General features: G+C 46.6%; 1 protein-coding gene across 6 annotated transcripts in view; it reads right to left on the bottom strand.

Annotated features, from left to right (window-relative positions):
• The window catches only part of GNAO1 (G protein subunit alpha o1), a 271,207-nt gene extending 257,835 nt beyond the window's left edge, over positions 1 to 13,372 (bottom strand). For all 6 annotated transcript variants that reach the window (XM_065416742.1, XM_065416743.1, XM_065416744.1 and 3 more), the window contains exons 1-2: positions 13,255 to 13,372; positions 12,995 to 13,037 (exon numbers count right to left, since the gene is read on the bottom strand). In XM_065416742.1, coding sequence (XP_065272814.1) covers positions 12,995 to 13,037; positions 13,255 to 13,372 — 161 coding nt within the window. The remainder of the gene's footprint in view (positions 1 to 12,994; positions 13,038 to 13,254) is intronic.
• Between the last annotated feature and the right edge of the window lie 455 nt (positions 13,373 to 13,827).

The raw sequence follows: 13,827 nt of genomic DNA, 5'->3' as shown, positions 1-13,827 counted from the left end.
CTATGGAGTTTTTTAGACGGTGGCCCTTCAGCAGGATCGTACTGAACACATTTTCTATTTAGGTTCTTATTTTGGGCCCATCACTGAATGCTGACAAGGTGGTTCTCACCTCCCTGAACAGGCTCCAAACCATCCTTTTTGTTATCAGCTAAATGTGCGGCCCCATTGCACCACAGAGACATTTAATAGCTATTGGCTGGTCCAGCTAGCTCATTAACAAAGGTTCCAGTCCTGCAGTTTTTACTCAGACAGAATTCCTTTTGAAGGTCGATGGGAGTTTTGCCTCAGTAAGGACTTAGAAAAAAATTCTCCCAGACACGAAGGAGCCAAAATATGGCAAACTACCCATTGGCTATAATAGCAGCCACAGCCCAACTGAAGGGACATCACACACTTTGCTTCTGGGCTGGAGGGAAGAGTTATTGTGTTCCCATCAACTCTGTTTGCCTCCTGCACCAAGCCCATTTACTCAGGGGACCAGAGTGTCAAACTGAGGAAGGATGCAGGATCAGGCCCTAAATAGCCCAGAGACTTTTGCTTGTTTGTTTGTAACGTCAAAATTATATTCACATTAAAGCTCTGCTGTGGAGCTAAAAGTAAAAATTTTGGAGTAGATGGAGACTGACAATGGGAGTAACGCAAGTTCCAAAAGCAAATTTGTCCATTTCCTGGCCCTCCCCATCCAGCTTCTGTTAACGTCCCACAAATGTAAAAAAATATTATGATTGATCTCTCATTGAAAACAGACCGGATATCAAATATCTCCCCAATTCCCATGGCGGCGTTCTAAGTGGCTGTGAATATCCTTCAGTTCTTTCTCAATTAGCTCTAGAGCTCAAGAAGCGAAACATTTCTACTGGTGCCCTAAGAAATATTTCTAAGAGAGTTTTTATTATATTACAGACAATAACTGAGCCTCAGATTGGAAGGCCCTTTCGCTTAGCGCTAGATGTTTGTCAGTTTCACCGATCAATGCCAGATACTGGCATTCTGCGGCAGTATTTGGCACTTGCGTGTTTTGAGTTGAATACAGACTGCATCCTGTAATCTGGTCTGTAATCCTCTGCCCTCCTCTACCCATGCAGCTTGCATGAATGGTTTTAAAAAGACAACGTGCTTTCATTAACAGTTTTGAGGGATTTTTCATTCTCTCATATTATTTCTTTGCGTTATGGAATATTAATATTTTCTATAAACAAAATGAGGCCAAAAGAAATTTGAAGAAGAGGAAAATGGCACGAGGTCTAAAATGCCAACACTCTTTTCTTTTACTTGATTGCTGTACTTCCTCCTTACATTCACCATCTTCACAGATAAAGGAATCAGTATGGTGCTCAACTGCATCCATTACTCTCTGTTACTTGTCAGATACTTCAGAAATGTCCTGGACAGATATTTGCTTTAAAATCACGTTTCAGCATAAGAATTCTACATTAAGGAATGAAGAGAAGAGACGTGGCTGAACCCTAGGCAAGAAGAAAGTCCAGTCAAAAGACTCTGGTTTTAACAGCATTGTGCTACGGGGCTCAACCCACAGCCATTTGAGGTCAATGGAGAGACTCCCAATTGACTTTGGATTGGCCTTAAATAAAAAAAAAAAAGAGAGCGAGAGAGATAAATAGATTAGTTACCAGTATTGCCAACCAAAACATTCAAAATCAGGAGTCAGTGCTCCCCAAAATCATGTGATTGGGTAAAAATCATGGGACTTTAAAAAAAATTGGAGTTCATTTTATTTTCCGTCTAGTTTTTGAGCCTTTAGGTTACACTTGGATCACAGTTTCAAGCTTTTCTCCACAACCACAAGGACTAGAAACTTACTTAAAAAAACAAAAACAAACAAAAAACACTGCGATTCTCAAGTAATGACCTGACTCTAAGAGCTGGGGCTTTAAGGAAAACACCAAATCTTGGGAGGCTTGTGATTTTATCATGAAAATTGGCAATGCTGTTAAATGTTCTGATGTGTTGACGTTTGGGTGCCTGTCTCAAGAGTTTGTTTGAATCAGTTATTCTCATCATTTTCAGTTCTTTGGTAATAGTAAAGGCCAAATCCCACCCACCTTCCTCACCCTGAAGTTCAAAGAGTAAAACAGGCAGGATTTGCCCTTAGATCACAAATGAGCTGATCAGAATTAACCAAGTATTTTACTTCTGCGAACTTTTTGAGTTTGGGGTGGGTTTTTTTTCCCCATTTTTGATTTGTGTTGTGTGTAACATGTTCATTTTTCTACTACTCATTACTGACCCAAGAATTGGACGCTCCTGTCCTTTTGCACTTGCAATAGTGTTGTCTTCACTTGTGTTCTGGATGGAGTTGAAATTAAGATTCTCTGCTTCAATTAACACTCTCTGTTTCACAATTTCAACAAGGCCTTATTTTGATAAAACATCCTTTGTTTGTGCACCATCTTTACTCCCTAAAGGTCCTTCAGGAGCTATGTAGCAAGATTTTAGCTGTCTTTGACACAGGTCTAATTTTGGATCTCAATCCCTGAGTGCATTTCATAGGGCATGTCTACACTAGAAAGGCTACAGTGGCACAGTTGCAGCTGTGGGGCTGGAGCGCTGTAGTGTAGACATTTACTACAGTGACAGAAGGGGTTCTTCTGCCAGTGTAAACCCACCTCTCCAAGAGGCAGGTGCTAGGTCAGCGGAAGAATTCTTCCATCAACTTAGCTGCGTCTGCAGAGGTGGGGTTTGGTGAACCTAACTATGTTGCACAGGGCAGGAAATGTTCACAGCCCCAAGTGATGTAGCTACGTTTTAGGTGTAGCCCAGGCCTCAGTTAATTTTTACTTAGTCCAGGGGTCGGCAACCTTTCAGAAGTGGTGTGCTGAGTCTTCATTTATTCGCGCTAATTTAAGGTTTCGCGTGCCAGTAATACATTTTAACGTTTTTAGAAGGTCTCTTTCTATAAGTCTATAATATATAACTAAACTATTGTTATATGTAAAGTAAATAAGGTTTTTAAAATATTTAAGAAGCTTCATTTAAAATTAAATTAAAATGCAGAGCCCCCCGGACTGGTGGCCAGGACCCAGGCAGTGTGAGTGCCACTGAAAATCAGCTCGCGTGCCGCCTTTGGCACGCATGCCATAGGTTGCCTACCCCTGACTTAGTCCTTACTCAGGCCAACTTCCAATACAAATAAGGGCATGGTCCAGTAGTAATTATCATGAAAAATTCTACTATATATTTTTTAATGTCAATGTCTCCAAATTAATGAAGCAGCTGTTTTCTTTACAGAGCTGTTTATTCTATTTTGCTCTTGTTGATGTCGTTGGGGTCTCCCTTTACTTCTGTTTTACGCACTGCTTTCTGAAACGCTGGCCTCCTTTATGTTCAGCCCCACAGAATTCCCTGATATTTAAGGCCGTTGAGAGCTGAACTTTGCGAAGTCAGGCTATGCAAACAAATTCCCTGAGCTAAAAGTATCAATGTAAGGAAAAGTTTGAAAGATGGGATTTGTGGTTCCTGCCAAGGCCATGATATCTTCTCTCTGAAACGGATGAACTGAGAACACAGCGTTGGAGCGCAAAGGGGGTGGGAGGCTGATATGATGAGGGTGAATTATGCGGTATATGTGCATATACAGTACACCTGACGGTCTGAGGGTCCAGTCCGACAAGGTAGTGAGCCTGCTTGCCTCCAGTGGGAGCTGAGGGAGTTCAGCACCTTGCAGGATCAGCCTCTAGGACTCAATTCTCCTCTTTATATCAGTTTCACATGGGTGTAACTCCACTGGCTTCAACAGAGTTACTCCTGGTTCGCAGTGCTGTACGTTAGAGAAGAATCAAGAGGAACCTGCTAATATGCTTTTAGGACTAGAGCGTAACTTTACAAACTGCCCTGAGTAAGGTAGCTCTGCCCCAGGAGTGGGCAAGTGACTTGACTGAGCATCACAATTCACCGCCTCGTTCCCTCACCTTGCTCCAGGTGAGATGTAATCTAGAATTGTCCTTGGCTAGCAGCAAGTCATTTCCCCCTCTGTGCCGGCACAGCTCTGCTGGGCAGTGTATTGAGATGTAGAGTCAAGGCTCTGCTCATGTCCCACCCATGCCCACCTCCACAGATGTAGGGAACAAGTAACAGCCCACAGTGTCTACTCTCCTGACCCGCACCAGCAATCTGGAGCCAAGCCACCTCTCTCACTCTCCTGCATAAGCACCCTGGATAGGTAACAATCGTGCCATTGATGTTTAGGGGTCTGATTATCATCTCACACTGGTATAAAGCAGCATAACAGAGGACAGTCAGGCCCTAGAGTTTCTGTTCAGCTGTGTGCTCAAAGAGCAGGAAAACGGTTGAATCTTTTTAGCACATGTAATGATTCAGTCTAGGTTTTTCCCTTCTCTGACAACCTGCTGGTTAATCATGCCAAAAAAAATCACAAAATATTCTCTAGCTTTTCAGAACTCATCAAGGGAATGACTTGCAAAGGTCTAGTTAGTTTTCTAGAACATTTTCTACACGACTAGATGTTTCATGTCAGCCTATGACTCACTGCAAAGGGTGCCACTCTAGATTTCAAAGACAGAGAAAGCTGTGCAGTTCACAACTGCCTCTGCACGCTATAAGAGGGACAAGGTAGGTGAGGTGATATCTTTTATTGGACCGATTTCTGTTGGTGAGAGACACGCTTTCGAGCTACACAGAGCTCTGCTGAAAGATATAGGTTTTTGTATTTCGAGAGCCGTGAACAAGAAACAAATTAAAATCCATTAGCCAAAAAAAAGAAATCATTCTTCGGCTTATCTGACATTATTTCTAAAAGTATTCTAATGTATCACCCACACAGTCGACATATCTATAAGTGTGAAGAAATGAAAACAAAAAAAACAGGGTCCAATGCTGCAAAATTTACTACCAAGTGCAATGTTTCCTACTAAGAGTAGTCCCACAAAGTTACTACTGGTGGTAATGTGCACAAAGTTACTACTGGTGGTAATGTGCACAAAGTTACTACTGGTGGTACTGTGCACAGATGTTTGCTGGTTCGGGTCTAAAGATACAAAGCAAACTAAGGAAAGGCAGCGTGGAACATGAAGGAAGTCCCCAGTTCCAGTATAGCGAATGGAACAGCACTCCGAGACTCTTCAGAACAAAGCTGGCAATACTTTTCCCTGTAGCTTATTCAAATTCACTTCAAAACCCACCCAGGGTTGGATCATTACAGCCCTTACTTGACCATACAGAAGAGTAAGAAGCAGCAAGGCCCTTTCTAATATGCCTGCCCAGTTTGTCACTCTGGCTGCAGTGGAGAGAGAAAAGGCTAAGGCTTTGTCTTCACTACCCGCTGATCCGGCGGGTAGCAATCGGTTTTTTGGGGATCGACTTACCGCGTCTAGTGAAGACGCGGTAAAATCGATCCCTGATCGCTCTGCCGTCGACTCCGGAAATCCACCTCGGCAGGAGGCGGCAGCGGAGTTGGCGGCAGCGCGGCAGCGGTCGACTTTCCCGCGTCCTCACCGCTAGGTAAGCCGACCTAAAATACGCAACTTCAGCTACGTTATTCACGTAGCTGAAGTTGCGTATCTTAGGTCGGACCCCCGCTGCAGTGTAGACCTAGCCTAAGTGACGAGCAGGGAGTGGGAGGACCCCTGCCTCTACCCTCATCACTCATTGACCAGAGTCCCAGGCTGGATGCTCATGAGCAAGTCAGGAGCTCCATGACCAAGGGTGAAGTAACTTAATTGCTCCCCAGAGCAAGTAGGGGTAAGGGGAGGAGGTGGAATAATGACTCCCCACATCACAAATTGTTCCTGGTGTATTCCTAGGGAGATGCAGCTATATTCCAGCACGTGCACAGGGCAGATTGTAAATTTACAGTCGAGCCAGCTCTCTGGTTGCACATGCCACCCCTCCGAACCAATGTATTCAGGGAGAAAAGTTTGTGCTACACATTCAGGTACCGATGACCGTGTGAAACCACCAAGCTTTGGGGCCTGTTGTCTTCTTGAAAGGAGCAAGGCATCGAGCAGCTGTCTGTATGCATTGTTTGCTTCCAGGGTCACTTGTCATGATATTGCTTAGGCTGGCTGGAAACGCAGTGGGTGGGGACTGCCTATTGCTTTCATGAACTTTTACAGTGACTCCCCACTTAATGTCCTCTCGCGTAACGTTGTTTCGATCTTACGTCCCTGCTCAATTACAGAACATGTTCCATTTAAAGTTGTGCAATGCTTTGCTATAACGTCGTTTGGCTGCCTGCTTTGTCCATAGCTGGCAGCCCCCCCATCAGCTCCCTTACACCCTGCCCCCAGTGCCTCCCGATGGACAGCAGACCCCGCGGATCAGCGCCTTCCCCCTCCTTCCCTGCCTCCTGCCCGCGGCAATCAGCTGGCTTGCGGTATTCTGGATGGAGGGGGGAGGAGCGAGAACTCGGCGCACAGGCTTCCCCTCCCTCCCGAATGCCGCAAACCAGCTGATTGCTGTGGGCAGGAGGGAGGGGAGGGAGGGGGGAGCCTGCACGCTGAGTTCTCGCTCCTCCCCCCTCCCCCCGAACATCGCAAGCCAGCTGATTGCTGTGGGCAGGAGGCAGGGGAAAGAGGAGGGGAGGAGCGAGGATGCGGCATGCGGAGTAAAGGAGGAGAAGGGGGGAAGAAGAGGCGGGTTAAGGATGGAGGCTTGGGGGAAGGGGTGGCGTGGGCAGGCCGAGGGTTGAACCCCCCCGCCCCTGGTGCTTGCAGAGTAGGAAAAGCTGCCGCTGCTGCTGCGCAACGTGCTTCTCCTAGCCTACAGCACCTTCAGCCTCCTTGCCCGCCTCATTGTCTCCAGTGACAGTGGGCTGGGCCTGTGTGGGGTAAGGCGGGGGCACCTCCCAACTATTGTACTGTACTGTACGGCAAAAAAAATTCCCCTGGAACCTAACCCCCCCCCATTTACATTCATTCTTATGGGGAAATTGGATTCGCTTAACATCGTTTCACTTAAAGTCCCATTTTTCAGGAACATAACTACAATGTTAAGTGAGGAGTTACTGTATTAGGTTATAAGTAATTCACTTACACAAAGAGCAAGGAGAGTTTATGACTATTTTTGGCGTTTGAGAAAACTTCAAACCACTATACCATATTATTTTGATGACTGGGAAGAGTATTTAACTAGATAATAAATGAGAATGATAAAACTACAGTATAATCATAATTTTATTTATTCTATAGCACTTCCAAAATGCTTTACAAAAACTAACCAATTAAACCTCAAAAAATCTCTGTCAAGTAGGTAGTGGAATTCTCACTTAACAGTTGGAGAAACCGAGGCAGAGTGTGACACTGAATTGATAGCCGAGCCCAGCGCTGAGCCCATACCTTCTGACTCAGCCCTGTACATTAAACATTAGGCAATGCATTCCTAGTAACTTCACGCAGATCTGCAAAAACCCAATAGCTATGCCAGCATGCTAATTATGGCTCACAACTGAACCAATGTTTAGGAGTGTACTGCCTGTGTTCAACTGTGTCCTTGAGCAGTAGGAAAATGAGTGAATCTTTTTAAAATTTGCAATGATTCAGAGTAGGGCTTTTTGCATGCCTTACAACCTGCTGGTTAGTCGAGCCAAAAAACCCCACTGTAGTAAATTCATACAAAATATTCTCTACTTCTTCAGAACTCATCAAGGGTAGTACTTGCATCCAGTTAGTTTGCTAGGACACTTTCAATAAGACTAGATGTTTCGTGTCCACATATGACAGCTGAATTCATTGCAAAGAGTTCCACGCTAGATTTCAAAAGAGAGGAAGCTTTGCAATTCACTATTACCTCTTCAAGATATCGGCTTTAATATTTAAAGTGCAGAGAATAAGAAACAAATCGAGATCCATTAGCAAAAAAACCATTATTTTGCAGCTTGTCTGACATGTCATTATGCTAATTATGGCTCACAACTGAACAGTCATATTCAGCAAAGCACTTAAGCACGTGTTTAAATGTTTTACTGAATAGGGATGGACTTAGCCATGTATTAAATACTTTCCTGAACTGGGGTCTCTTTGATGAATGTTCCAAGCCACACCCCATTATCTAAATATCCAATTATGCTAAAAAAATTGTCTAGATTTCACACTGCAGTACAGATAGTACAGAAAGAAAAGTTGCATATTATAACCTAGCACTACATCTGCATTTATTTTAAAATTTAAGACACAAGATATTGTCATATTTATTTGAAGCCTAAATACAAATGGGTGATTCCTTCTCTTGTAAAATAATTCCTCACTGTATGCTTTATTTTTCATAACCAAATAGATCAGCCATATCCATTCAAAATACTCATTAGTTTATGCTGTAGCAAAGCAGAGTTGAACCCGGGCCTGATTCTGAAAAGAGGGTGCCCTATGCTCACACTGACCTGAATGGAGGTGAAGGGTGGCAGAGCACCTTGACGGACTGGTCCCCTAATTACTATGGCCCTGATCCTGCAGTTCATTGCATGGGTGCAGCAATCTGCCCATATGCAACAATTTGAAGGATTGGACTCTGTAAGAATAGTAAGAAAATGTAACGAGTCAGACTACTCTCGAAGAGCCAAATAATTGTTAACTCTACAAATACAGCGACAGGCATGGGGTTATAGTGCATCAAAATTATCTTCATTGTTAGATTGCAATTATAATGATTTCCATGTCTGCATTTCAAATGTTTGAAATGTACTCTCTCAAACAACCTATGCTCTAAATCTATCAATCACCAGAACATCCTTGTTCACTGAAAGAAAACCATCACACCAAAAGATACATCAAACTCCCTCCAAAATCTCTATAATTAGGTTTTATAAAGGCATTCTAATCCTAATCCCAATTCTAAATACATCTCTTAAATTGCTGTAATTTCTATCTGCCACATTTTATAGCACTACTTATCATTTCAATGATTAACTAGTCTCACTGTAATGCTCTCAAGCCTCTATTACCAGCATATGCTATCTATTCCTTTGTTTTAGCATTCATCATTCTAAAAAATTCTAGGCATATTGTCAAACCATATACCTCGGTGTGACAACTACCACAGCCCCTTGGCTTTCTGGTGTAATTCACTAATTGGAAGCGCCTAATAATATGTGTAGGGCCCTACCAAATTCATGGCCGTGAAAAACGCATCACGGACCGTGAAATCTGGTCTCCCCTGTGAAAACTGGCTATTGTAGGGGGGTTGCTGTATGGCCATCCTTACTTCTGAGCGGCCTTCAGAGATGGCTGGCTGGAGAGTGGCAGCTTCTGGCCAGGCACTCAGCTCTGAAGGAAGCACCACCACCACCCGCAGCTCAGAAGTGAGGGTGGCATATGGGGGGGTTGTCACTTTGGGGTGGGGGCAGGGCCAGCCTTAGGGGTGGGAGTTCACCCAGGATGCTGTGGTCGGAGGGTGTGTGCTGTGGGAACACCCTCCGCCCCCCTCCACACAGTCAGCCCAAGGCCCCTTGAACTCCCAAGCGCTGGACCTGGAGCTGGGGAGGGGCAGGTCTGGGGCGTCTACCATGCGCTTGGCTCCAGCTGCTAGGCCTAGCCAGGCTGGGGAGGGATCGGACTTCTTCCCCTGTACGGGCATTCCCACGGACGGGTCAGACCCACCTCCAGGAACCTCCCTGGCTGCAGGAAGCTCCGTGGCTGCTGGCTGGTAGCCCAGCTCTGAAGGCAGCACCACTGCCAGCAGCAGCACAGAAGTGAGGGTGGCACAGTATGGTATTGCCTCCCTTACTTCTGTGCTGCTGCTGGCAGTAGCGCTGCCTTCAGAGCTGGGCTCCTGGCCAGCAGCCGCCGCTCTCTGGCTGCCCAGAACTGAAGACAGTGCCGCCACCAGCAGCAGTGCAGAAGTAAGAATGGCAATCCTGCCACCCCCCTACAATAGCCTTGTGACCCCTCTATGACTCAATTTTGGGTCAGGACCCCTACAATTACAACACTGTGAAATTTCAGATTTAAATATCCGAAACTGTGAAATTTAAGATTTCTTTAAAATCCTATGTCCGTGAAATTTACCAAAATGGACCATGAATTTGGTAGGGCCCTAAATATGTGATATAAAAGTAATATCAGTCTCCCTCATCATATTCTAACAAACATGCTGTTTAGCTCTAGTCTTTTAAGGATTCATTAGGTTCTCATCAGGCCTGTGTGATTAAATCAGGCGTTACTTTAGAATATTATATAATGCTGCTTGACCGGGTAAAATGCTAATTTACATATTATTATTTAATTAACCTCCAAAATATAAATATCAGCAAGTTGTTCATTCTACAGTCATAATTCTCGATGCCAGAGATTTTGAATAGCTCTCTAAATATGCCTCCTGCCGTATTCATAGCAACACGGCTATCTTCACCCTACCCAGGGTACAGTTTCCACAGTAAAAGACACCTCCCAGTCCTGACGGCTGACAACATAAGCAGGTTCATAAAGACAGGTTTCTGTGAATTTTTAACTCAGGTATAGAACTGCAAGCATATCATATATTGCTTTGAGATCTACTGATGAAAAGCACTGTATATCAGCTAGGTATTATTATCATTATTACTTAATAAACTGAGAGCAGCTTCAGATCAGTATATTATCTTGTTCCGTCTTGCTTTCAAAATGCAAATGCTGCCGCACAGAGCTACTGTACAGTAACTTTATATGCCTACATAGTCACATAATGTACATTGCCACAAACTCGTCCTACTATTCATCTTCTCTAAGGGTGGTTTGGATGTGTTTTGGCTGAAGGGAAGTGGTAGATATGTGGATGTCAGCACGCACACACAAAGCCGTTCCTGTACAGGTCTATTGCAGACAATCTAATAGATCCCACTGACACATTTAACAATGTATTGGTATTTATTTGCAGTAGCCCCTTCCCACTCCAAATTTGCCAATAAACCAAAGGGCAAAACTGTGCGGACTGTTTGCAAAACCGCCTTTGCAAGCAGCGAAAGCTGAGCGTGTAGTCTTTACTGAAACACAAACATATCAATATAAAAAAGCCATTTGAGACGCGGAGGGTTGCCAAAGCTTCTGGAGACAGGGAGAGTTTTCTTCCTAGATCTCCTGCCCCAATACAATCACTGGGAACTGGAAAATGTCACTTCCCCTCTGGAAGAAGCCTTATTTTTCTCGGAGTGACTGGGAGGTAGGGCCTGGTTTTTCTGGGTGTCAGCCCAGATCACAGTCAGTGTCCCCCCCACTCCTCTCCTGTGTGTGGCACCTCGGCAGAGAGCAAGGTGGGCCCGGGAAGAGATGGGCCCGATCCTGTTCCCGTTTGCGGTCAATGGCAAAACTCCCCCCCCCCCCCCTTGCCTGCAGCGGGAGCCGGTGGATCGGGCCCTTCGTTCCAAAATGCATGGAACGCCGAGCGGGCCCGAACCCCTTCGGCCATTTCCGAGCCTGTTCGGCTTCTCCCGACCGCTTCCGAACGCCGCCGAGCCTTGCCGAGCGCCGCCGAGCTTCCCGAGCCAATCGACTTTTCCAGGCTCTGCTGGGCGCTGTCCACCACTTGAACCGCCTGAAATCTCCCCGCTCGCCCCGCCGCGCGGGGACCGGCCCGGGGCGGCAGCTGCTCTGCAGGCAAAGTCCCCCCCCCCCCCCCGCTCAAACCCTTTCCGAGCTGCAAAGGGGGGCCCGCCCCCCATGCAGGTGGCCAGGAGCCGCTGGCAAATAACCGCCCACCACACCCTGCCTGCACACCCACTTCTGGGCATCTCTCTCTGAGCAGCCCCCAGTGGAGCAGGGGATGAGCGGGGCCCTCCGAGCAGCAGCTCCTTTTGCAATGATCCTTGTGCAAAGAAATAAATAATAACCCCCCACCCCCACCGTGTCAAATATCACAGGACAGGAGAGGGACTCCCAAGGCTGCGATCAGGGGCTGTGCAGTGATGGCGCCACCTCGAACGAGCTTGTCATGTCTGTTCCAGGGTAAAGCTGAGATTTATTTCTTTTTAAGGACTCGTGAAAGGAGAAATCCCCTCACCCCTTTCACTAGCCGGCCCCACCTCGCCCAGGGGAGGCACTCACTCTCCAGCCACGGTGCCAACTGGGGAAAAGAACCAGTTTTTGTCTATTGCACAGCAACTGCCTCATTAGCAAACGTGTGTGTGTGTGTGTGTGTGCAAAGGTGTCACAGCAGAACCCCTGGGCAAGTCCAGCACCACACAGCCACAGCGGTTCGTCACTGGCTTCCAGACAGCCTCGGGAGATTTAAAACACACCCGAGCTCAGGAGAAATGGTTGAGGGAGGGGAAGGAGGAATCATGTTCCGAAGTGGCCAGTGCTTTTATAAAGGAGCCGGTTTCCTTGTGGCTTAATTATTGTTTTCTGTTGTTGTTGCTGTTGTTTTTAAATCCCCGTTTAATGTTAATTGGTGATCAGGAGCCAAATTCATCTCTAATTAATTAAGAGGAAAGGCTGAAATCTCGGGGAAAAGGGGCTTTGAGTGGCAGGAAGCCTTGCTTTAAATCCGCATTACTGGCAGATTTTTGTAAAGAAATAAACAAATAAATGCCAGAGAGCCAACCCAGCAGCCCATGTCAGGAGATCAAACACCGAAGGGAGTGTGTACGTTGAGGGGAGGGAGATATTAATCTTAATCGACAGTGGTATGTTTAATGGTGATGCCCTGGTTACATCTGTGCCATTCACATCATCTGGGAAACCCACCCTGCCCCCCCCTCACCTGACACACACCTTGTGAGAAAGAAAAGAGAGACCACACCACCTTCAATTCAGCACCAACCCCATGAACAGCAGACACCTGATCGTCCATGGTGAGCAAAGGGCTGGATCCCCCTCCATCTTCTTTCCCAACCAGAAATCACGGCTACAGACGTGCCATGCCAATGGGTCCACAAGCCACAAAATAATAACAATAACGCTCAGATAAATATGGCGGTCAGAGGCATTCTTACAACTAAAGAATCGCCTTCTTGCAAACCTCCCCTCCTCCAAAAAAATCAACAGGGGAACGCCAATTTTTTTAAGGCAAATGATCAACGCTTTTAGGGCACTAGCCCCAAAGGACTTACTTCATCTGCTTCACAATGGTGCTTTTCCCAGATTCTCCAGCCCCTGTGGGGACAGACACAGAAAGGAAAGAGCCGGTGAGTGTGAGAATAGAAGGAGATCAAGGAGATTACATAGGAGGGAGAGCAGCTGGGTTAATGGATTGGGGGGGGGGGGTTGATCTTAGTGAAAGACAGAGTTTCCCAGGGCAGAATGTGCACAGACGGGGAAGAAGCCTGACTTCACGAGAGGGGCAGGGAGGGTCGGGGGAGCCGCCGCTTACCTAGCAAGAGTAATTTCACGTCTTTGGCGGCGGTGATCCCATCCTCCTTGAGGTTTTTCTCGATCGCTTTGCTCCTCTCCAAGGCGGCTCTCTCCTCTGCGCTCAGTGTACATCCCATGATGGCCCCCCAAAAAAAAACCACCTCTCGGCGGGCGCCTCCCCCCTTCTCAGACACTCCGAGGGAAAGGGGGAAAAAATCACCCCCCAGGAAAAAAAAATCTGGGCAACCAAATGTGTGTCCCCCTTTTTTCTTTCTTTCTTTGCTGTCCTCCCCTCCTTTACCTCTCTCTCTAGCAATCAATGCATCCAAGTGGGAGCCGGGCAGGGCTAGGGCTGCAGGCAGGCACTGGGGCTGGTGCAAAAAAGGCTGAGCTCTTCCTGATGGAGGAGGAGGAGGAAGAGGGTTTGGGGGGGAGGGGAAAGGGTGGATCCTGCTCTTGCGGGAGGGTTTTTGTTGGAAGGCAGGCGGGGGGGGGGTCTCTAATGGGCGGCGGCGCTGGCTGCGAGCGATCGCATCGTTCGGCGGCTCCTGGCGGAGAGAGAAGCAGAAGGGGAGAGAGCGCGAGCGCGGGC

The sequence above is a fragment of the Emys orbicularis genome, chromosome 14, assembly GCF_028017835.1.
Source record: "Emys orbicularis isolate rEmyOrb1 chromosome 14, rEmyOrb1.hap1, whole genome shotgun sequence".
Lineage (NCBI taxonomy): Eukaryota > Metazoa > Chordata > Testudines > Emydidae > Emys > Emys orbicularis.
This window is presented reverse-complemented; position numbering and strand designations above follow the sequence as displayed.